Source organism: Leishmania martiniquensis, chromosome 16 (genome assembly GCF_017916325.1).
Source record: "Leishmania martiniquensis isolate LSCM1 chromosome 16, whole genome shotgun sequence".
In the NCBI taxonomy this organism is placed as follows: Eukaryota; Euglenozoa; class Kinetoplastea; order Trypanosomatida; family Trypanosomatidae; genus Leishmania; species Leishmania martiniquensis.
The window spans coordinates 47,899-72,464 of NC_090151.1; the positions used below are offsets into that span (position 1 = coordinate 47,899).

Consider the following 24,566-nt stretch of genomic DNA (forward strand, 5'->3'; position numbering starts at 1 on the left):
GTTAAGATTTCGAAGTTTCTTCTTTCTGTCCTCATACGTCGTGGCGTCGAAAGGAGTCGCGAACAGCCGTCGAGGGTTCGCGTTTCGGCTTCGAGTACAAAGTGAGTGCGATCAACGTTTCAGCAATACACACGCTGCCGTAGGCCGGCGGACAAGGTACCGACGGGCACCTACGTGCACACGCGCTGACGCAGTCGAAGAGACAGAAGCACGCGGTAGGTGCAGAGACACCTTCTAGAAGTCAAGCCGCCTTGCCTCAGGGGCACTGGGCGGTTGCGGCAGTGGCGACCCTCTAGCACTTGGTCGAACGTCCTCAGAAGTGGTGGTGGCTGCCGCCATCGTCATCTTGATCGGGCTTCGCTGCGTCACGCGCTCGCTCGCCACATCAGAGAGGGAGCGGAGGAGCTTCTCCAGCTTATCGCACAGCGCCGTGTGCACAACGTGCGGTAGCATCTTCTCCGTCACTCCCAGCCAATTGAGAATGACCTCTGTGTTGACAGACACGTCGCCACCGAAGCGCAGCTGCGGCGAAAATTTAGAGCTGCGCAGCGCCTTGAGGACGCGCGGGTCGACGGTCGCCGCCACCGCAGCAGGCCCCATAGTCGAGCCGGGAGTAGCGTATGGCAGACCCCCGTCCCCCGTGCCACTGACAGCGATTCCGGCGGCGGTGTCGACAAGGCTGTTCCCCGAGTCACGCCGTGCCATGTGACTGGGGGTATCGTCCTTAAAGCCGGCGATGTCGACCCGCCCGAAATGTTGAAAGACATCGGCGTTTTTCTTGTCGGTAAAGGACTTGATGAGCGTAATCATTTCCTCGAAGTCACGGAAACGCGGGTTGCCCGTCCACGGGTGAGTCTGGCGCAGTGTAAGCGAGAAGCCCACCTCTGCTGAGCCGAGCACCTGCCGTGTGTAGAACTCAAAGTGATTGACACCTTGAAAGCCCATGACCACCACGCGCGGCGTCCCTGGTCGGTACACCTCGACATTGTGTGACTCGATGACGAGCACTTTCTTCGCAGCGCTGTAGTCATCGCACGGGCATTCAGCGAACGACAGGCGAGCTTTGGGGAAGCTCAGCACTACGCACCCAACTGCCGCCTCCCCTGACGCGATGGCCCCCAGCAGCACCGTTGTCTCCTCCAGTCCGACACGTACTTGCCCGCACGGTACGCGCAGTAAAGTGTTGCCCATAAAAGGGATGCGGGCGCGCGCTTTTTGCGTGGCCACGCTTGCCTCGCTGAGGGACCCGCTTTGGCTTTCAGTGCTTCGATCCTCCATTGTCCGCGAAGGCCTTTGTGGCCCCTTCACAACGGTCCTTATGTTGCTGACGGGGGCTTGAGCCGTTAGCGCCGGCGCGGTCTTCTCCGTCATTCGGGTCTCAGCGATGCGCCGCTGCTCCGCGACGACGGCGCTGATGTTCCGCACGAAGCCCAGAAAGGCCGGTACAGTGCTCGGAGTCACCCCAAGCGTACCACGATGCAGAAGCACATCCATGTCGATCGTTGTGTACTCCTCCTCGCCAATGCCGTCCATGGAATTGCCGCGGAGACAGCCCACCTTGCACTCAAAGATGTCCTTCAGCTGCCGCTCCTTGAAATTCACGTGCACCTGCTGCATCAGCAGCGCCTCCCGGAAGGTTCGCTGATCAGGGGAGCGAACGAACACCTCCGCCCCGTCGGCATTCTGTATGAGAAAGGCTTTGGCCATGACGTCACCAATCATCACTCCGCCCGACAAGACGCCCTCGGAGCGAATAGACGTGTTCGAGATGCGCCCAAGCAGCAAGCTTGCGGAGCAACCGCTCGCGTGCTTGGCAACCTCCGTCACCACGTTGCACGCGCCGATGGTGAACCGGTGCGTGCTGCCAGCGCCGAGGTCGAAGAAGCAGACCGCGCGGGAGAGTCCGAGGTAGAAGAGGATGCGGCTGTCGATGGGCATCCTCCGCTGGCCCTGCAGCAGCGTCTTGGTCATGGTAGCTCGACGACCAAGCTGCGTACCTGCTACCTGCTTGGCAATCTCTCGGCCGGCGGCGCCTCGCCGCAAGAGGCGCCGCGCCGTCTTCAGCGTCTCCGACGTCGTGATGGACCACAAATTGACGACCAAGAAAAGCTGTGATATGTGCTGCAGTCGAACTGTCAGGTTTGGCTCGCTACCTTCCGCGTTGAAAGGCAAGTAGAGCGTGACAGTGTCCACCACTCCGATATGGCCACTGCGCCGGCTGATTGTGAGCTCCGCCTCTGGTAGGGTCACTTCCATCGACTTGACTTCAAGTTTTGTCTGGCACTCCGCCCGCAAGCGGCGCATCGCCATGACAACGGACGCGTCCGGGAACTTGCTGAGAAAGCGGTCGTCCCCCTCAGAACGCTCAAAGCGCTTGAAGACAAAGTTGATCGTGCCACCTTGATCGAGGTAGAGCATAAAGTGCGTCGAGGCCACCGGCTCCGAGTTGAAGATGAGGCGAAGGTCGCTAATGCTCACGTGCACGGCCATGATCCCGCGCGACTTGCGCACTTCCACGGCAGCAGCGGGGTCTTCCAGCAGATTCCTGGCCTCCTTACTGCCACTGCTACTGTCAAGCGCTGTCTGCTGGAGCACGGTCGCATCGATGTGCCGCAGCCGCACGTGGTTCATGCGCGCACGCGCAAGCACCGACTCATACGCTCGTGGCATCGGGACAAGCACCTCCACCAGAGGACAGTGTAGTGGTACACGCAGCTGCGGCAACTCCGCCTCCATGCTCTGCACAAACGCCATGATCTTTTTGTTGCGCTCCAGACGGTATTGCTCATCGGAGTTAGCGCACCTCTCCACCTCCTGCGCCAGCGCTGTAATGCGTGGGCTCAGCTCGATTGTACCGGCACGTACCTCGACCCGTGCCACGGTCACGTCGTCAGACACGCCGCGTTTCCCAAGCTGCATGACAGCTCGCAAGGTCACACCTGGCAGAGGGATAGACATGATGAGGAATCGCGCGTCTGAGTTGAAGTTGATGCCACCGCTGCCTTGCTCCTGGGCAGAGTTCTGGCTGCTCATCTTCACACTAGCACTGTTGCCCGTCGTACTGTGTGCCCCCCGGGCATCCCGCATCGCGGCTATGCGATTATTTTGCGACGACGGCGTCTCAAAGCTCACGCGGCGACGTGTCACCGGCACTGAGATCGTCCGCAGCGAGCGCGAGCCAGCGTAGGCGCGACCAGCCGCACTGCAGCCGGCGACCCCGGAAGGTGTGGGGCAGCTCTGCGTGCCCCATTCATCGGGATTCACGTACGAGAAGACAGACAAATCACTCGCCTCCAGCCGACCGGTGATGTCGAGATGAAGGGATAGCGGCGCCTTTCGCTCTGCCTGCGCGGCTGCTGCGCCGGCACTTCCATGGACGCCGTGCGGGTCGCTCCCTCTTCTTCGGTCCATGATGTCAGCATTCTTGTCGACTCTCCGCGATAGGAGCGGCGGCGGCGACGGCAAGTGGTGACAACCATGTGTTTGCAGCCGGGCCTGCAACGACACCGTCGTCTGCTCCTGCGACAGCTCGCGCACAATGCTGAGTATACGCGACGACACACGCGCCTTCGGCTCCGACACGTCCACAACGACGCCGACGCGCATCGTGCGATTTCGCTTCTCGATGCGCAGCGGCGCTTCGACGGAGATGACAGAAATGCTGTTAAGCGAGCGCCGGTGCTCATCGGCGGCGTAGCTTGTCAGTTCACCTTGCCCACCAAGAATGGGGGTGTCGCGGAGGAGGCCCCGCAGCGTCGTGGACTTGCCCAGCGGCGACCCGTCTGTGAAGTAGAAATGGCTGTTCAAGGCAAGCAGGCGGCCATAGAAGAAAACAGAGGTCGTGTAGTCCTGATCCGCCGTGCCGGCGCTGGCCTGCATCGAATCGTCGCGTACAAAACGGCGCTGATCGGCGACAAGCACTGGAACAATATGCTTCACCACCTCCAAGTTGCAGATAAAGGAGATGTCGTTCATCCTTGTCTTAAACGCCAACGACGGGATGAACTTCCGCCGACTCAAGCACGAGGCCGTGTGAATGTGTCGGTCCGTCTGCCCACAGGCAAACGTCCCGGGCAGCTCCTCGAGGATGCTGCGATACGCGGCGTCTCCAAAGGGGAGCACCACCATGAAGTTGCGCACCGACGTCACCACCTTGTGCGAGTGCCGAATCTTGAAGAAATCAAGCAAGACGTCACCCTTGTCTGTGTCCCTAAGAAGCATGCTGCGCAGCTTCGCTACGTCGTCTACGACGCGCTCCGTCATAGTGCGCAGCTTCTGGTGGCGCTCCCTTTCCGCTCGCTGTATGAAACTATCGATGCGCTTCTTCTCCTTCTGCAGTCGCTGGAAGCGCTTGTGTTGGCGAAGCCCCACACTCGCACTGAGATCTGCCTCATAGGTCGCTGCCTTCATGAGTCGTATGTCCTCCTCCGTTTCGCGAACACACTGCTGCATGAGTGCGTCGAGTCCAAAGCGCACGACCACCAGAGGTTCGAACACCGTCAGCTCCCACTGGGAGGTCGAGGTGGTGAGGGCGTCCAGCAGCGCTTTCTGCAGCTCTTCGCTATAGGAACCAAGAGACGTACTTTCCTGCAGCGCGGCCCTCGCGCGGTTCTCGTCCACTTTGCCGCTGGACAGCGTAAAGGAGAGGGCGATAGAGCCCCATAAGAAGCCGCTGAGTGGATGCGCCGTCTTCATTATGTTGGCTACGTCAGCGGCACGCTTGCTCGATGACGCGCGTGAACTGCTGTACGCACAACCGGCGCCTTGCCGTTCTCGGCTTGCCAGACGGCTGTGCCGTGAGAGGCTGTTGTACGTCGCGACCATCTGGTCGTGATCGTCACGGTCAACGAGCGCCGCCTGTGCATTCGAGGCGTGAACCACCCAGTGTAGCGTGTGCCGCGTTCGACCCTCTGTTGTTTCCGCTGTCGCGTTTAAGCTGCGGATCGTGAAGCGCAGTGTTGTCAAGGAAGTCAGGTAGGAGAGGCGCACCCCTTGCAAGAGGAACAAGAAGCTCTGCCGGCGCTTTCGCCTCGCAGATAGCGGCGCAGTGGAGGTCGCCGTATCCGCAGCGGCCGTAGACCCAAGGTCCTCCCCGGCGGCACCGGCGAGCTGAGCACCACGACGTTGCCTGTCGAGATGCCCGCCTTTCCCCGCCGTTGCGGTCTCTGAGGATGGAGTGGCGTGTGCCGGAAACTTCGGGCCGCGGCCTGAGCCGCGGCCGCTCCCGCCGCCCCCCGGTATACAGGGCCTGCCGGGCAAGCTCGATATGGAGCTAGTCCTGTCGCGCCGGAGGGTTGCATCGACCGTGTTGGCAGGAAACGGAGCTGCGGCCGCTGGCCTCTCCGCGTCGTCGTCATCCACCTTCGGCGTCGCTAATACGCCGACAATGTCGTTGATCACCTTCTCATAGGTAAGGAGGCTGTGATTGATAAAAAGCGGTGTGATGGTGATGGCGATGGCGCCCAGAGTGACGTTGCACAGCATCTTGATAGGGTCATGTGCGTAGAGGACGTAGACGTGAGGTAGCACGACACAGTAATTTTCACGAGGCGTGTTGTGGGCCGTGATCGTGAACGGGTGAAAGTGCAGCTTCAAATCGGCTCGCCCGTTCGACGACATCTTTGTGAAGAGAGAGACCTGCGGCAGCAGGAACTTCTGCACGATTCCCTGCGGCAGGCCCACAAATCCGGTAATCCCCATCGCCTGCACCTGGAAGGTAACCGCTCTACTCTGCTGCAGTGCTAAGTTGCTGCTACTCCCTCCACGGAGGCTGGGGCTGCCTCCACACTTGTCCGCCGCGGGCCTAGGGCGCATTGTCCGGCTCGCCGTACGCAATGCCTGCCGCCATGAACTAATCAGCGCATGCACTTGCGGGTGCAGCGTCTCTGCAGCGCGCACACAGTGCGGTAAGTCGAAGACGCTTCCATGAACCGTCATGTGCAGGTTCACCTGCTCGCCCTTGAGGTTGACCTGCTGCGAAAACTGTGCCACAAGGGCGACATCTGTGACAGCGGCGGAGAAAACCTTGCTGGTCTGTAGGCGTTGGTTTGCAGACGCTCCTCGCACCAGCATGTTCGGGTCGTGCGATATAGTCTCCATGAGACAGTCGGCTACATAGTGCACGCGGACCTCGTGCGCAAAGAAGGACGCGGTGGAGCGCAGAAGAAGCTGCTCCGTCGTCTCGGGAGGTGCCGGGTAGCGGCTGCGCTTTGCCCGCTCTCGGGCCCTGTTAGCCTTGTAGCGCAGCCGCTCCTTCAGCCTCTCTGATATCGTCTCTGTCAGCGCCTCTGTTTGGACACACTCTCGCGACGCCACGCCCTCAGCGCGAGATTCGGCACAGCCCGTCAGGTCCTTCCCCACGAGCTGAAGATAGTTCGTGTCAAACTGCTGCGCGCGGAGATCCAGTTGGTGCACTGTGAACGTGCCGTCGCAGATAAACGACAGTGACCGACTCTCCGGCTCCACGGCGTCGATGTGACCGGAAGCGCCACCGGAGAACTGAGTGAACACCATCGTGCCCGCGGACGCGGTACCGCTTGGCTGGAGAAAGGGGGCACTGCTGTCGAGGGAGTCCGGCGAGCCACCTGTGGAGGCTACCGCGTCTTGGCGGCGCCGCAGTCCCGGGGGGTGCAGGACGTGGAGCAGCGATGGAAACACAGACGCGTGGACCTCATCGATCTCCCCAATGCCCTGGACGTGCACGTTTCGATCACGCGAGAGGTTCGGAATCACGACAACAAAATTTACAAACGGTCTGTGAATTTCGAGGCGGTTCAGCTTCGTCTGCCTCACCACAATGCGCTGCCCCACTCGCACCGTGTCGATGAGCGTCACTGCGAAATGCCCCAGGAAGCCTTTGCCCTGCACGACCCGCCCCTTTCGCAGATAGAGAACCTCACGCAGTGGAGACGCTGCGGCACGGCTATTTGTGTCGGACCCGATAGACACTGGGGGCAGCGTGTGCTCTCGTGGAAACGCGGGCGAGTCCAACTGGGAGGCGGCAACGGATGGAGAGCCGGCAAAGGAAAAGTCACCGATGGCGTGCACGCGCCGCTGAACATCGGTAGCGACGTCCTGCAGGAGGCACATGGCCCCATGCACGTACTCCGAAAAGTCGCGCGTCACATGAACAGCCACGTCAGACGCCTCTATGTTCGACGCACAGCCGTCAGCGCCGCGCCACAGGTCCCTCTTGGCCTTGGCAGCGACCTGAGTGAGGAGGCAAACTGCTATGGTGTCCTTCTCGGAATTATACCAGAGGCCAGGGACCTCGACGACAAGGTTGCCCTCACGCTTCAGCGGCTCCGACTCGATTTGCGTAATGGCAGCAATCGTATCCAACTTCACAGACGCAGACATCCGATGCGCTGCCTCCGCCGCCAATTCCTCGCCGGTAGGAGGTCGATTGTGCGCCAGAACCATGCGGAGGTTGCGCACCATCACCGTGGACGTATACACACCATCCGCCTCACTCGACTGGCTGGGCAGGTTCTCCGCCGGCACGGGCAGACGCGTGAGCAACTTCGCCTCTATCGTGGGCGCCGCAATACTCACGATGATGCTCTCCCACAGCCAGCGCCTCTGCTGCGTTCGCGCCGTACTCTTCTTCACGCGCGGCCGCAGAAGCAGCGTCTCCGCTGCCGTACTCGGTGCGGTCCTCTGGCTCCCCAACGCGGACGCGTCGGGTGGCATCTCAAAGCGATGCCCGCGAAGGGAGCGGCGAGCGTGTAGGATGAGTCGCACTGCATCTCCCGTCAGGACTGCAGACTCCGGCGTCACCAAGAGTGTCAGCGGATCAAGGAAGGCAATGTGCAGATGGCGCGAGGTGGAATTGCTCTGCGAGCGCTCACGGTTGTCGGCAATGCAGCGGGCCCACCCAAAGAGGTCCTCCTCGCGCTGAAGCATTCGCTGCCTCGCGTACGAGAAAAAGGGCGGCGCGCGGTGCTCGACGTTGTTGATGAGGTAAAATCCCACGATGGGCAGCTGCGCATGAAATCGAGTGCAATCGCGCACCTTACGGGCACTGCTCGGCGGCCGAGGCGGCCAGTATTCGAGGGCGCAGGTGCCATTGTCGTCGCTCTCCGCCTTGTCCAAAGCTCGGTAGAAGCGATGTGCGGCTGCCCTACCCGACAGCAACGTCGCCGTGCCGTGTGCCGCCCCATCGCCTCTGACGCCTGTGCGGGCTGCACGAACCCCGCCGGCAGCACCTGGGTTGCCATCAGGCCGCGCAATTGTGCCACTTGGCTGGTCAACGCCGATATCGTGGTGACCGCTACTCTTCGTGTCCGCAGCACGTTTAGCCTGCTGGCCGCATGTGATGCAGCCGTCGCTCGCGAAGGCTTTGTTTATGACCCGTTGCCGCGACAGAGAGTCAGACGAAGACGTGTCGAAAAAAGAGTCGATATCTGCGCTGCCTACGCCCGAGGAGCATCGCTCTGAAGACGCCGACATGCACGTGGCGAAGTGATGACTCGTATCCGGGTCGTCCTTCTCACCCAGATGGAGAGTGGCGGAGAGGGAGGGGAACGTGCCCTGCAGCTGCGACGCATCGTTTCCCTCTCCGGTAAGCTGTGTGTGGACGACGGTGTCCTGCGAATCAGGGGACGACCGCAGTGACGGGTCAGGGGACCCGCCACTCAAGGCGCGCCCGAGTGGAGGCGTGGTCGCACCCTCGGCAACGTCAGCGCGATTCGACGGTAAGGACAGCGTGGGTGGGAGCCATTCGCGAGTTGTTAGTGGTGATGACGGTGGCGCGCTCGTCTGCTGCGATGGCGAGAACAAGCCGTGCGTAGTAGAAGGTGGCGCTATTGGACTTTGCAGCGACACTCGCGGGAGCGTTGCTGGCTCCGTCACAGATGCGGCAAAATTTGGAGCTCGAGGCACCGTCGTCGGTGTTGCCCCCTCTATCGAGCTTTCCCGGGCGAGGGCGGCCGCCGTCGGCTCAGATGCGTGCGCTGGTGTTGCCGGGGGCTGCGTCGACGTCTTGTTGAAGGGAAAGCGAATGAGGTGCTCGTAGTCGTTCTCCTCAACGAACTGCTGCTGCCGCTGTCGGTGCTTGGCCAGGCTGTTGTCAAAGGGATGCGCCACATACTGCCGCGCACATACCGACGTGTGCAGCGAGAGGACTTCAAGATATTTCCCAGCTGAGGTGTCACCTCGCACGGAGGGAAGGTATGTCTGCGCTACTTCACTTGTGCGGCTTAGCAGCAGCTGCACCCCCACGTCCTTCACCGCTAAGCTGGTCCGCTTATTTGAGTTGCCGTCGTTCACAGTCGACTGCGCAGCCGTCACGCCCAGCGGCAACTCTACAGACGCGTAGCCTTCCTCGCCGATGCGCACGACCCCCCTCACCGTGCCGACATTCACCAAGAAGAAGGACAATCCGTAGTCGCGCGAGTCATCATCTGCCCTATTGGACGCCTCCATGAACTTAGCAAATTCGAGGGCAACCTCGGGCGCCACCTGCGACGCGAAAGGGTGCCAGCCCTGATCACTGTGGTCGTCGTCGGAGGCCTCAGTGGTGACGGCGCTGGCGCCACCAAAGACGCGGCGACGGCGTTTGCGGTCGTTCCTCTGCTTTCCAAGCGACGAGTACCCGCTATCCGATTCATAGGAGTGCAGAATGGGAGCGCGACCGCCGCCGTCTCCAGTGGAGACGCCGGAAGTGACTGCAGCGTCAGCGGCGCATGCACCCCTAATGGCCGACATTGTCAGCGGCGACGTTGGCTCGCCATGCGCGCGGTCATGGGTGTCGGCGACGACAGCGCCGTCGACGTCTGCCCAGTCGTATGCGTGGCAGGCCGCCAGCTTTTCGGTGCGCTGCACTGAGTGCCACGCCTGCATTTCCACCGCGCCGTTCTCGCCGTCATTTCCATGCACACCCTCCCAGTCCTCTGAGTGGCCGGCAAAACGTCTGCCAGCGCCAGCGGACTCCTTCTTCGCCCCAGCAGGGAATCGATAGGTGGTCAGCACGCTGTTCTGCGCCGTATTTCGGCGTCGCATGCCCTTCGTGAGGAGGCCCGTGGTGTTGCGCAGCGGGCCACCGTGGACAACCTTCTCGGCAGACAGCTCCGCCGTCGACAGCGCCTCAGCAACCTCCGCCTCCATCATTGAATCCTCTGCTGCAAAGTGTCTTGCCACCGTCTGCGCTATCTCTACCAACATTGCCAGCTGTTCAGCCTCAACCTCCAGCGACACTCCGCCCACGTAAACGTCGATTGACTCATAGACCTTCGGCTTCAGGGGCATACGCCCAAAGTGCTTTACGAGCCCCGCCGTGATGGCGCCGACGACTATGTACGACTCTGCGTTTCGCGAAAATTTGCCGTGGTGGTCTGCGAAGCGCACAGTCAGTGGCGAGAGGGAGACGGCAGTGTCCGCGACAGCAAACTGTTTCACATACGTGAAGGTGAAGAGCCCAGTGGATAAGCTGACCTGCGGCGCGCTGGTCACCTGGCTGGTGGCCACCACCGCGCTGACATCGACAAGCCGCACCGTTATGCAGATCTCTGTGTCGTTTCGGGCCGGCTGGCTCCGTTCCAGGAATTCTTTGAACTCTCTCCGTCTATTCTTGCCCGTTGTGGCGTGCGACTGCAGCTTTGCTAGCAGCCAAAACAGCTCGTCAGGCGCGATGGTCAATGTGCTGCCGAGAAACATGTTCTGGAAGCATTTCGTAAGAGCCTTGATATGCGTGCCCATGAGTGTCCCGCGCAGGTTCAGGAACTCGAAGTCGAGGTCGAAGAAATTGTGGTAGCGTGTGCGGCCAGTGGTCGTGTCGAGGTTGTTTCGAGGCAGCGGGATCGACTGATTCGGCACCTGCATCGTGAAGAGCCCTTGCAGACGGAACTCCTCCGCGCAAGCCCAGGGAGTGGCGCTGCTCACCTCATGATAGAGAGGGTGACTGAGTGGTAGGCTCAGGTACGCCCTCAGCTCCTGCACCGAGGCTTCTATTGGCCGCGCCAACTCGTTCTCGAAGCTGAGCTGGTACTGGTCGCTCGGATAGACCATGTTGAAGCAGCCGGACTGCAATTTAAGAATCGCCATGACGTTGTGGGAGAGGTCGTTCGGGTCGTCGGCGTAGACGACGTTGAGCGTGTTGGCGTTGAGGTAGACAGTCCCCATCGACTCGACAAAGACTTCAAAGCGTTTCACGTTGGGAACAAAGTTGCGGACGGCGCGATTCACCGTATTGAACATCTCTGTTGTGAGCGGCACGCCGTGGTACATGCACGCTGAGAACTGCCAATCGTTGAGGAGGTCGAGGAAGTAGTCGACGTAGACCATATACCAGTATAGCTTCACCCCCGAGAGCTTCGCCAGGATGTTCCACAGCTTGCGCCCGTTCCAGAGCCGATCGTCCTGGCGGTCGAGGAAGAAGTGCAGCGATTCGGCGTTGCACAAAATCGTCTCCCGATCCAGCACGCCGTTTGCCCAAACGTTGACGTTCTTGGCAATGAAAAGGCTTTCAAAGATTTGCTTCTCCTCCCCCGGAAGGAGAAAGAAGGCGGGCTGGATGTACTGGGCACCCTCGCCTATCGTCGCCACCACCATGCCCTTGCGCCTCGAGTCCCGAATGCCAAACGGCGGCGACGGTACAATGCTGCGCCGCTTGAATGGGATTTCAACTGTGGTGGCGCGCAGAAACATGACGAGCAGCTCGAAGCCGGCGTTGGGTCGCGGCTTGCCCACTTCGAAGTGCAGCGCTTGCAAGGGGAGGTAATTGGGTGGCAAAAAGTACTGCCACAGCTGTGTGCGGCAGTACTCCAGCCAAGGACCGTAACGCAACACCGGGGCATCGATCAGCACCTCAACCCCGGTCGTGGGCAGCGTGCCACGCCGCACCGGCTCCCCTGCATACACGTTCGGGGTGTCCTTGTAGAAGACGACGTGCACTGTACCCTTGTTTTTGCCGTCCATCAAGATACCGTACTCGGCTATCAACTCGGACGGCGCGGCCGCTTCGAAAGGCATGCGCTCGTACGGCAGGGCGACACCAGACACCAGCAGACGCGCCCGCTCGAGCAGCGTCGCATTCCGCATGACCTGCGTCTTGTGCAGCTTGCTGTCCATCTGCGCCATTCGTATGTCCGCCTCACGCAACGTCAGTTCCACCACGGAGCGGTATAGGTCAAGGGCGGGACAGCTGTCCTTCGTCAAGAACACTCGTCCCTCGCCTTGCTGGAAGGTGAAATGCAGGAAGTATGGATGCGATGAGGCGGCGTCGCCAATGTCGATCTGAGCGGCACAGATCTCAACCTCTGCGCACCCGATGAAGTTAAAAAACTTCTGCATAAAGCTGGTGGTGAGGATGTTGTGCTCCTGCAGCATTCGCGCTGCGCGAAGCTCTGAAGACTCCTGAGCGGTCTTTCGCTCGTGCTCGTCGAGGTCGGCCTCCCCGTAAGAGAGCACGTACCTGCCTAGCGCCTGTAGCAGGCCCGAGATTCCTCTTCTCTTTCCGCCCTGCCCACCGCCGGACGCTGTCGATCCGCGGTCGCCTTTCGGCGCGGCGTGCGAGCTGCCTCCGCTGCTCGTCTTGCGATCCGCGTAGGTCGTGTTCTGCGAGGGTCGCTCACCGGTGTCGGCAGCGGCGGCAGCCCTTGCAAGGTCTCGGTACTTGCCCGTGGCGTTATAGAGGCAAAGGCGAACGCCGTTCAAGTGCAGCTGCAGCAAGCCGGCCCGACTGCGTATGTACACATTGTTAAAATCCACCGTCTTCACCACCTCATCCCCGAGACCCTCAGTGTGCGTCTGCTCCCCGTTGAGGCTGCACTGATCTACATTGGAGGATACCCCTGGCAATGCGTTCAACTCCTTACATCGTGTGCGCTGCGGCCCCAGCTGCGTGGGGGAGACAATCCCGCCGCAACGCACATTGTGAGACTCAAATAAGTTCAACGAGGACAAGGCCTCAGCCGAGGCCGAGGGGCGCCGAAGGTTTGCTGCGGCGGAGGGGCGGCGAAGATTTGCTGCAGCGGAGGGGCGCCGCAGGTTTCCTGGAACACCGCCGAGGGGGTCAGACGCGGAGTCGACAGCAGCACTGTCCTCCCCAGGATCCGCAACCTCGTCTTCGTCCAGGCTGCTGCCGTTCGTGTTATGTTCGTCAAGCTGCACAGATACTTTTTTCTTCTCCTTGTCGAAAGCGACGATAGTGCCCTTAACGTAGCGCAGACGGTGCCGCACGCGACAGCGAGTGCCGATAAGGTTCTCACCCATCATATACTCATGCAGCCGACTCCACCTCGGGTGGCGAAACCAGAAGCCCCAGAAGGCAAAGGTAGCGTGTCCGTCAACGATTCGCAGCGACATATTCTCTGTCTGCAGGCTGAACCTTCGGAACAGCACGCGGGCTTGCAGAGGTGCAACGTGAAGCCCAGAGAAGCACAGGCGAATGTTGCTTGGTAGCACGAGTACGCGCAGCAGAAGCACCACGAAGAGGGCCAGCATCTTGTCGACGTACAGCATGAGGGAGAAGCAGCACAGGAAGAGGAACACAACTGAGAAGAGAAACTTAAGAAACAGATCAACGTCGAAGTCTTTCGGCGCCATGGCAGAGCTTCGGGGGTGCGCGCCTCCGCAAGAGACAGAGAGAGAAAGAGGGGCGTGGGTGAGCTACGGCAACACGCGGAAGTGCGTCGCACACACAGACACACACACAGGAGGTCTGCCGCAAAAGAACTCTATCAGAATCCTCTGCGTGGGATTTCCCGGTCCACTAAGAGCGCTACGAGCGACAAGGGTGTGAAGGAAAAAAAATTGGGTAGTAAAGAAGCAGAGAGGGAGAGTCAACGCCAGCAGACACGACCAAACGCAGCGCTGCACAACGAGCAGTGCACCGCGGTTCGGCACACAAAATCGTGCGCAAAACAGAAACGAAAGAGCAGCAGAAATATAAATAATAGGGGAGTGCGCAGAAAGGAAATTACACGCACACACGCACGCAACTGCACCGAGTGGAAGGGAAGGGAGGAGAGAGGACGAGAGGGAGAGAGAGAGAAGGGGGATGACAGTGGCGAACGGCGGCAGCGACAGATCGCGAATCAGCAAAAACGGGGCGCCGTTCGCCGAGGGGGAGAGCGCGCAAGAGCAGTAACAGAGACGGGGTCAGCCGTTGAGTCGGTCAGCCAGTAAGCGTTATGTATGTGTGTGTGTGTGTCGTGCGGTGTGTCTATACTTTAGCGTCAAGGAACACAAGATCGGCGCCACTGCGAACGCGTGGGGAAAGCGCCAAGGCAGAAATGAAACGCAGCGGCCCCCTCCCACCACCAAAGAGAACGCCAAAAAAGAGTTGAGTCGGGTGCAGAGATGCACCCACGACGCAAACGCGGTGGAATTGCGGAGGCGTACAGTATCTGCGAGCCTCGAGCGAAGAGGCTCGCGTTCCTCCCTCACGTGCAGACGTTCGGCCCGTCACCCGTTTTGTGTTCCTCCCTCGTGACTTCTTCGCCTTCCGCTGTGCGCGCCTCGGCACGTTTGGTTTGCCCAGCTCCTGTGCACGCTGATTTTCTGTCCGCGCAGAGAGAAAAGGGCGCGTGATGTGTATACGGTTGGCGTCTTCTCTCTGTCCGCCTGAGCCGCTGCCCCTCCCCCCGACTCTTCCGAGTGTGGTCCAGGAGGGGAAAGAGAGGTTGAAGAGGGGGCCGGGAACCACTATGAGCAAGCGGGGGAGAGGAGAGGCTCCGCGGCAACTAGGGCGTCAGCAGTGTGTGTGTGCGGTATAGAGTGTTGCGTAGAGAAAGAGCACAGAGAGACGCAGAAGCCGTTGAAGAGAGAGGGAGGACGAGAGACAAAGTTGGGGAACGACAAACTTCTCACGGCAACTGGAACGGGGCCGCGACGCGGAGGGGGGAGAGACTTCAGCGGTGCAAGTATAGACTGTGATAAGGTAGAGTTGGTTCGCAGGATGTGCTAGAGGTAAGCGTCGTTGTGCTCAAGACTACGTATACAGGCCTGCGCATGTCTAAGCAATGCCCCCATATACTAATCTGGAACGGGAGGTGGCGGCTTAGTTGGCAGAACGGAAGAGTTGCCGCGGTAGCGTCCGCCACGTTCGGCCGAGCGTGATCCACAGCAGTTGTCGAAGGGGAGCGACAAAAGATAGAGACGGAGAGGTAGAGCACCCCAAAAACAAGAGAAGGTAAGGATATGGTCGGCAGGAAGTGCGAGGGAAGCAGAGAGGGCACACACGTGAGGGAGGGAGAGAAAGGGAGAGTAAGGGAGGGAGGGAAGGAGGGGGGGGCTGGCAACAACGAATCGAGGAAGCGGCCAAAAGAGCGTAGAAAGGCGCAGGAACTCACCCCAAGCGGCACTGCAGACGGAAAGCCCCGTCAGAAAATAAAATCAATCAAGTATGCGATTCGAGGTGGCGCCAACAGCACCGGGCATACCGCCTTCGCCCCGCCTCTCTTCTCCGACAACTGAGAGCAGCAACACTAATGAATCGAACTGTTGATGCGCACTGCTAATAGGACAGAGTAAACCTACGGTGGCAGAATGGGGGCAGCACTCGTGAGCGATGGGCACCGTCCCGCCACTACGTACATAAGACAGAGAACGTTGTTGCAGTGCCAGAGACAGCAGTTAGGAAAAGGGAGGGAGACAGGCAGGAGAGATGGACAAGAAGGGGGGCTTCCACGAGGCAGCATCCACGCAAAAGATCGCCGCCACCCTGAGAGTACGCACGTGCTAAGGATAGTAAGTGCATGCGCGGAGAGGGGAAGAAGCGTACGGCAGGGGGGACGAGAGGACTGCACGGCGATCTCATGCGTGAGAAATACCGTTTCCAACTGGTGCTTTTTTTCAGAGAGCGCTTTTTTTTTCACGCTGCTGTATCCATGACACACGCGCACACACACACTTACACCAAACTGTCTACGAAGGCACGCAAGCGCGTGCACCTGCACAAAGCGAGAGAGAGAGAGAGAGCAGACGCGACAAGGAGAGCGGTTGCGCTATACCGCAAGTCGTGCATGTGGATGACCACAACAGCTCGTGAGGGGCCACCTGTGTCTCCCTCGTGTTCCGTTGTCGGCGTGGGCACGGCGGCAGCAGCGGCGGCCCTCAGCTTCTGCCCCACGAATGGCGACGGGGCCGGGGCCATCGCCATCCCATTGCCGCCTCCCTTCCGAAATAGAGCGCCAGACACCGCAGCCGCCCCCCTCCGCCGCGCTATCGAAGCGATGAGCCGATGTCGAAAGCGGCGCTCTTAGCCCACACTCACCTCTGCCATTCATTGAGAACTTCTTGAAAGGCGATTTCTCCGGGCCGCTGTGTCCCTGCCGCTGTCACCATCGTCTTCCTCCTCCTCGCTGGGTGAATCGTTCAAAGAAAAGCGCGAGCGCTTCGAGCCGAACACAGCAGTCTTTGCCTGCGCAAGCGCCCGCGCCTCGCGGTCCTTCTCCAAGTCGGCGTACTGCTGAGCGACAGACTTCGCCGAGACGCCGCTGCCCATCACATTGCCCGCATTTCTGCCTCGGTTAACGTTGGGAATTGCGCGACTGCGGTGTAGCTGTGCGTAGGTCTCCCGCTCCGAGGCAGTGAAGGCGCCGCCCTTCTTCTGGACGCTGCTGAAGAAGAGAATACTTCCGCCCTCTGTAGGGGAGCTGCCTGAGCGAACGACGGTGGCGCCGTGTTGGGCGGGTTGCGACTGAACTGCGTCGTGTGGGGTGACGTAAGATGCTGTCTTGGTGCGAGGCGCCTCTTCTATCAAACATGCCAGCCCTCTGCTCGCTGTAGCGGTGTTGAGGGGGCGGCGATTCCCACCACCTGTGTGCGGTGGCGCGAGGACGCGTGGCTCGCCGCGAATGCGCGGGGCTTGCCCTCGCCCACCCCCTTCCGTCACACCCCCTTGGCGCGGATAAGGCGCGCTCAACGCAGCAGTGCCTCTTGTGTGGCTGGTGTAGCGATGCGTCCGCTGCTGCTGTTGGCCCTGCGAGGAAGACGAGGAAATGCTTCCTTGCCCACTTGGCGCCGAATAGCCGTTGCAGTTGGCCGCACCTCTGTGCCTCCCGGACATATCTGTGGGCCCTTTGCCGGTCGGCCCCTCTCTTTCTCTCTCTCGTGTGTGTGTGTGTGCCGTCACTGCTCCTGCGTGTGCACGGCTGTGTATGCGCAAGTCACTAAGACGGCAAGGCAGCGGAAGCGGAGTAGAGCGAACAGTTGGAGGGTGCCATCAGCACCGTGGGCTGAACTCAAAGCAGGGACGCTTGAAGAAGAACAGGTGCGCCACGTGCGCGCGCATTCGACCGTGCCGATATGAGATAGGCGCTTGATGAAGTACACCGCTGTCTGTCACCGGCCCATCTGCCTCCCCCGACACAACACAGCGCACGTGTTAAGCGCCACGCTGTCGTGTGGACACCCCGTACAGCTATGCCGCAAATCTAGAATCTCAGCGCCGCCCCCTCCCCCACTTCCAGATAGAGTGAGGCGCTGGGGTCTCTGATGACTCGCGCCCCACGGTGCCTCTTCCCTTCCTGGGAGCAGCCAACAGTAGTGAAGTCAGCGGGTGGCGCGACACGCATGCGCGCCAAATCAGATGAGCAGCGGTGCAGATCGCTCTCTTTGGGGAGTGCTGGTCGGCTGCGCCACATAATGTCGGGGGGATGGAGGGGGGCCTCCGCGGGTGATGCCTTGGGGCCTGCCGTTGCCTCCTTCGGCCCCACTCGCTGTCCACCACCACCACCCCATCGACGCAGCGTCACGATGGGCAAAAGCAGAGAGACGAGCGCCAACACGCGCCGATTGCATCCTTCCGCCGATGGGCGCCCTTTTTTGTTCTTTGGGAAGCGCATGCCCCTTTGCAGCCGAGAGAAGACCGGCAGCATCTCTGTGTCAGAGCCCTCGCACCCTGCACTGCCGCTTGCTTGGCGAGACAGAGTATCGCCACCTGGTGTGTCCTCGACCCGGAGAAGGCCCTCTCCCCTCACGTGGCTCACCACAAGTTCTCATGTGACATCATCTGCAGCGGGCGTCCCGTAGCGAGCAGATGCATGACTCCGTCCCACACCGACTGCTGTGCCGCACGCCGCCATCGAGTTGAGCCTCTGCGCTGTCATGAACATCATCGCCGATGATGACCCAAGAGCTGGCCAATGTGCAACCGACCTCAGAGACATAGAGGTGAAACACTCAATAGAAAACGATGTGTCGCCGGTGACAGGGAGAGAGGGGGGAGGGGCTGCCAGTCATGGCAGAGGTCCCCATGGCGCCCTAAAGGCATGCAAGCTCCGCTCCAATGTGTGAGGCGTTACCCCCACGCAGCAGCCGCAGAAAGGGATAAGTTTCTCTTCCGTCTCCGCCGAAGGCGCAGGTGTCCGAGTCCCCAGGGAAGACTCCAAGCTGTGCCAGCCCTGCTGCTTGCGCCGCCAGCGCGGCTTGGCTGCGAGAGCTCTGTCCCCCCTCCCCACCCAGCGTCCCAATGGATCGTCACTCCCTTCTATGGATTGGCTGGCACCGCGCTGGCCTTGAGAGGGTGAGGGGCATGAGGTCAGGCACCTCTCTCGTGAGGCTGCTGCCGCTCCCAAAAGTGCAAGAACGGTGCGACAAGCCCTTTCTGTGACGCCATCTGTCCCCGCGTGTCCCCCACTTTCTTCCTGCTCGGCCGCCACCGTTTTTCCCCGGGCGCTAAGGCACCTGGAAAGAGCCGGGGCGAGTGGAAGAGAGTCACAGCTGCAAGAGAGCCAGACAGCCATTCAACGCTGTGGCTTCCCGTGACCGCTGCAGAGGCAAGCATGAACACCGCAAGGGATGCGATCGCGTCAGCTACCTCCGCGGCAGTGCACTTACCCTGGTCAAGCCGCAGCGTCTCATAGCTTCAGACGCGCAAGGCGCGAGGCGCGCATTCTTTCCCTCACTTCGGATGCGCCGCGAGACTGCTGAAGAAGCGCCGATTGCCGTCAGCATCCACGTCGACGATGGAGAGTGTACAAGAGTCACCGAGGCTGACAAATCCAACGTCTTCGAGATAACCTGCCACGCAGCTAAGCGGGCTCGGGGTCTAAGTGGCCGGTGGCTGCGAGCAGCTGAAAAAAAAAATGGCGGCAGCACGACAGCAGCTGCCACATGGGGACTAGCACGGTCGATCCGTAGCTGCGCATGCGTTTTGAGGATGGACGCGGCTGTTAGTGCGCGCAGGGTTGCCGTGTCGGTGCATGCGTGTACCCATCCGGCAACGGCATCATTAGGACATGGAGAGAGTGAGCAGGGGCGGAAGTGCCGGATGGGAGGAAAAAAAAAACTGGGGGGTCGTGAAGCAGGTGTGCGCCAGAGATGAAAAAGGCATTCATCTCTGGCACCAAGTGCGAAGCCGCTATCGATGTACTCCGAGCTGGTCGACAGGCGGCAGTGCCAACGGCGCCGTTGACGCCTTCTCATCTGTGTGCGTGGACGCGTCCCAACGGTGGAGCGGGAGGCGTGTGGGGCCCAGAGGGCAGCAGCGAGAGGCGGTTATAGGAGCGAAAGGTCCGGTAGATTCAGTCCCATCAACGGGCACGCGCATTCCTACTCCGGCTCGAGCTCATGTCTCCCTCTCCTCCCCGCTCCGCGTGCCGCCGCTCAGAGGTGGTGTCCACGAAATCTCGAAAAAACAGCGCCTTTACGCTCCCATTGCCCGATGAACAGAGAGCAAGATAGGCAGATGACTCGGGGGAGGGAGTGTTACCAACGGCCTGCATTCAGCCAGCTCACCACGAACGTGATGCCGCACCGGTCGGCCCGCTTTTTTTTCATCACGCATGCGCGAAGAGCGTGGCGGGGAAGGAGATGGATGGAGAGCAGCAGAAGCTTCTCGGTCCCACAAACGGCCCCAGCGTTCAACGGAGAGACCACCACCACGACCACCAGCACAACTAGTGCATGGCTTGCCTCCAGAAGCAGGCCAGGCTCTCCTCTTTTGCGCAACCCTTAATCGTTACGATAGACGCCAGCCCACACTGGTGACGATGGGGGCACCAGAGGTCGTGGCAGGCCTCACTGCGGCTTCGCTGGTCTGTGGGGGAGGAGTACACGACGAGGTGAAGGATGTGGCCGTGTCACTCTCGCCTGTAACTCCGCCCTCTTTGGCGCCTTCGCCGTTGCCGTCCTCATCACTTTCGAGCTCGCGCAAGAGCGCCTTCATATCGTCTACAGTGACAGACGGCAGTGCTCGAGAAGCTGCTGATGAATTTGTCTCGCAGCGTGATGCCGATGCACTCACCTGTGCCGGCTGTCGTTGTCGTGCAGTACGGGGTGCGCCGACCGAGGGCGAGGAGGAGCCCTCTTTCTGATGCATGAGATATACTTGCCGCTCTTGCTCCAACCAGTACTGGGTAAACAAGTACTGCAGCACCAAGCCGCACACCCATCGCAGCTCCGACGTCAGCGGCAGCGCCCCATGAGCCACACGCTGGCGTACCTCCACCGCCTCTTCAGGGAAGTCGATCTGCGTAGCGCGTTTTCGATACGTGTCGGCGGCGCCGCTCGCGAAAGAGCCCGTCATGATGTGCACCACACGCGAGATGGCAGCGCCGTAACACATGCGCAGTGGTCCGTCTTGCAGTGCGTTCTCCTCGTCCTGCAGGACCGCATCGAACAGCACCTCCGTCGCCTCCACGTAGGCAGGCAACTCCCGCTCCTTGCGAACGCGCTGGCGCCACACTTGAATTGTTTCCAAAGCACGCCGCTTCACAGCCGTGGTGGCGGTCATGTCAAACAGCACTCGCTTCACCTCCGCCCACTCACACCAGTCTTCGCCAAAGACGGTAGAGAAGATAGCAGAAGTGGAGCACGTCGCGGTGGGGAGGGGGGCCTTCGTGCAGTCGGTGCCGTCCGATTTCGTGGCCGTCTCCTCTGGTGGCGAGGCGCGGATACTTACCACCGCCGTCGCGTCATCTTTGCGCGCTTTCGACTTCGCTGGAGCGTCGAGATCAGTCAGTTCTTCCAGTCCGCGGCGGATGCGGTGGCCGCAGAACCGCCGCTCTGCCAGCGTCTGGCGGCGCCGCGTCTCGTTCACGTGGGACCTGCGCATAGTCACTGAGGGAAAGGGAAAGGGGAGGGGGGAAGCAAACGCAGGAGGAGGTGTGAGGAGCTGTGCGCGAACTGAGACGTGCGCATGTGCATAAAAAAAATTAACTAAGCCGATCGTGCTTGTGATCCGACGCGCCTTGAGTGCCCAGGCCAGAATGCGGCCCCGCTTCACCCCTGTGGGTCGTCGATGCATCGAAAGAGAGAAAGAGAGAGAAAGCGGCTGCACGATAAGCAGATGACTGCGTGAACACCATGAGCGCGTCGTCGAGAGAAAAGTTACCCACGCAGCCCCCTCCAATGCCCCTGGCCTTATTCTTCTTCGCCGGTGAGACGCAGAAGCCTGTCTAGGGCGGCGATGCACACGCACAGGAAGGCGCGCGCGCTTGAACAAGGTCGGCAGTGCAGCGCGGCACAGCTCCACACGTAGCCTCGTCCCCCTTTGCGGTTCCCCAAACTTATATATGCACGAGTGCTTGAAATGTGTGGGTCCGGCACTCTCTCAGCGCCCTCCCTGTGCCCCTAGGGTGTCGAACACGCTGTGAGGAACGCAGACACCCGAGTAGAAAGACCGCCGAGCCCTTTGCTGATGCAGTTGTGAGGGGGCGAGGTTAGTGCTAACAGGAGAGCGATGATATGCGATGACAGACGGCGAAGTCGTACTATGGAGCGCGAATGGAGGTGAGGAAGCTTCAGAGACTGCGATAGAGAAGCATGTGTGTGCCTCTCCTCCACCTCCGTCGGCACGGGATAAGCGAAGGGGTGGAGATGCTGCCAGAGAACGCCACCCTCTGAGCACACAGAGATGCTACCCTCGATGAAGCGACTGCCCATGCGCACTCACCACCACGCCATTCGCAAACTGCCACAGCCAACTTCCTTCACCACCTCGCTCCGCATCACGATGATGGGAACCCGGCGCGCCGCAGACAGAAGACCTCAGAAAAAGCCACTGTAGTCACAGCCATCCCTCTCTGTGCAGGTTACACCACACTCCACCGCCCTTGCAGCGTGCGTGCCGCTACACAGCTCCACACTTCAACAAGACCGAACGCTTCGGTGTTCCCCAGCACCACAGAAAAGCTCCCCTTCCCGAGCAGCGCGGTGCGTGGTGATATATGAGGCGCAAAGAGGTACAAAAAAAAGAGGCACACACACACACGCAGAACTCAGCTGAAGGCAACGACATTAAACACCCGATTCGATGCAACCGCACTCCCACTACGTCGCCCGCCACACAACGCAGCGCACGTGTCGAGCGCCACGCCGCGCAGCCCCGTCTCCGGAGCGGCACATGCTCCCCGCACCAGTGGCCAGAGTGAGGGCCGGGCGGGATGCGCACCAGTGTCACGCCGACACCCCGCCCTCCGTACCGATCGCGCACACGTGGGCACCGTCGCAGTCCCATGCACGGCCTCGCCACCGACAGGCATAGCCGATACACCGCCCTGCATGCCCTCCGCCCCCCCACCCACTCACCCACCCACCGGCACCCACATCCAGACACACTCTGTAGGAGCTCGGCCCGATTCCCAGCACCAGCGGAGCTGGCATGGCGTGGGCAGGGGAATGGTGAGGCTGCCTGGCCTCCGCAACACACACTCTCCCGGAGAGAGCGAGGCACTGGGGCCCTGACGGTTCACGCCCCAAGGTGCGTGGTTGCTCCATCATTAAACTGAAATGCCGAGGACGATGATCGGCAACGCAATGAGTCCACGCGGCATCACCTCCGCTTACCATGCGATTACGATGCGTTGTGGCCTCCAGGCAGTGTGAAGGGCATAGCTGCCACCGGTGAAGGCGCAGGGGCCAGGGCACGATTACAGCTGTCAAAGACGGCAAAGATGACCGCGTTCGAAGGAAAGGAGCGCGCGGCTGTGAGACTCCAGCCGCGGTAGAGAGCGCGGAGGCCCCCTCTCTGATACACCCGCAGCATTGCCTCCCACAAGCCCAACTTACCATATGCGGGGTCCACTTGTATGCATGTTTTGGCCATGTCGGAAGGATAGAAGGCGGTCCAGAAGGCAACGCCACTGCATCCACCAGCGAGCATCAGCTTCCACAGCGGCAGGCTCTGCGTCGACGCTCCCTCTGGCGTCATCCACGTCTTTAAGGAGTCGTACGTGCCGCACCACGCGATCGAGCCGGGCACCTCGCGGCAGAGCATTGCGAGCCCGCCCTTGTATAGCCCTTTGAGCCCGTGTTGACGAACAATCTGCTGGGCGCAATCCAGCGAGCCACGGTATTGTCGCTGCCCCATGGTGTCATCTGCCTGCATGCGGCACTTGACCAGTTCGAACGGTGTCAAGCACACTGCTGCCGCCACGCCACTGCCGCATCCACCCAGCAGAATCTGCGTAAAGGTGGGCCGTTCATCCGCGCCGATCAAGCGCAGCATCCACTTGTACGACGCAAGCACCCACGCGTGCTCGAAGCTGGAGGCAACAAGGCGCGCTGTCACGCCGCGGTAGAAACCCACAACACCGTCTTGCCGAAAGAGCGTCGCGATGCAGTCTGTGTAACCGACGTACCGTGTGCCGCCGTACGCCTGTAGCAGGACCTTGACGGTGTCAAAGGGGTGCTCGATTAGCACTCCAGCGAGCCCGCCAGCGGAGCCAGCGACAAAATCGTTGCACAGGCTCATCGATCAGGCTTCCCCACACACCCCAAGGAGGGCAAAGAGAAAATGTCAGCAAGGTTGCCAACTGGTCAGGGTACAGTGACGGCTACAGGGCAAGCCGCCAGAGGGAGCGGTGGCGGTGATTGTGGCCGGAGCACCGACGGTATCAAAGCCCTAAGAGACCAGGGGAGCGTGTGCAACCGGCACTCTCTGTCACCGCGTGTGACAAACGAAACGCAACAGTTGATAATCTACAATCTGCGCGCGCACAAGTGCATACGCAGAGGGTGACGTACAGCTGACGTTGCACAAAGCGTGCGCAAGTGGTGCAGCTGAGGCACTTTCTCCCCACCCACCCACCCTTTTTTCACGCTTCCCGTTTTCTTTCGCTATCCGTGCTTAATCGATCAGTGTTTCACGAGGCACCGCGTGAAAGATAAAGGGCGCCGGAGAGTGTGGCACGCGCCCAAGGCATCGCAGCGAAGACGAAACGGGGAAAAACAAAGCCAAAAGCATTGAGGTCCTCAAGTGAAGCTTTTCTGCGTGGCGCGTATTCACACGTGGGAGAAGTCAGCCAAACTCTGCACTGGTCAGAGAGAGAGAGTGGCGGCGTGAGCGATCGCGTGCATACCTACGTGTGTAGTGCGCTGCTGCTCTGAGAAGTGTCGCCGACACGCAGCAGCTGTGGTGACGGTCATGCTTCACGTGGACCAAAAGAGGAAAGAATGGCAGCATGGCAGCGAAACAAACACCCCAAGAAGCAGCGAGGGAATAAAGCTTAGCATTGACGGGAGGCAGCTACTGCAGTCAGACAGGAGACCAGCAGAAAGCGTGCCTTGGGCACGTACGCGCACACTTCGAGCAACCCGCTCGGCAGATGGCTTCAGCTGTCCGTCGTCGAGCGTACTGGGAGCGCTCTAAGCCGTCGCACAAAGGGCGGTGACGCCGA

General features: G+C 60.6%; 4 protein-coding genes across 4 annotated transcripts; all 4 read right to left on the reverse strand.

The window, feature by feature from the left end:
• Nucleotides 1–234: 234 nt before the first annotated feature.
• LSCM1_05651 (uncharacterized protein) lies at nucleotides 235–13,545 on the reverse strand (the record flags this gene model as incomplete). The annotated part of the gene is made up of 1 exon (XM_067323097.1): nucleotides 235–13,545. The coding sequence occupies one exon, from the start codon at nucleotides 13,543–13,545 to the stop codon at nucleotides 235–237; it is 13,311 nt and encodes a 4,436-aa protein (XP_067179732.1).
• Nucleotides 13,546–16,225: 2,680 nt separating this feature from the next.
• On the reverse strand, nucleotides 16,226–17,011 carry LSCM1_05652 (uncharacterized protein; the record flags this gene model as incomplete). The annotated part of the gene is made up of 1 exon (XM_067323098.1): nucleotides 16,226–17,011. One exon carries the CDS (start codon nucleotides 17,009–17,011, stop codon nucleotides 16,226–16,228), a length of 786 nt encoding a protein of 261 aa, XP_067179733.1.
• Nucleotides 17,012–19,906: 2,895 nt separating this feature from the next.
• On the reverse strand, nucleotides 19,907–21,001 carry LSCM1_05653 (uncharacterized protein; the record flags this gene model as incomplete). The annotated part of the gene is made up of 1 exon (XM_067323099.1): nucleotides 19,907–21,001. One exon carries the CDS (start codon nucleotides 20,999–21,001, stop codon nucleotides 19,907–19,909), a length of 1,095 nt encoding a protein of 364 aa, XP_067179734.1.
• Nucleotides 21,002–22,741: 1,740 nt separating this feature from the next.
• Nucleotides 22,742–23,641, reverse strand: LSCM1_05654 (uncharacterized protein; the record flags this gene model as incomplete). The annotated part of the gene is made up of 1 exon (XM_067323100.1): nucleotides 22,742–23,641. The coding sequence occupies one exon, from the start codon at nucleotides 23,639–23,641 to the stop codon at nucleotides 22,742–22,744; it is 900 nt and encodes a 299-aa protein (XP_067179735.1).
• Between the last annotated feature and the right edge of the window lie 925 nt (nucleotides 23,642–24,566).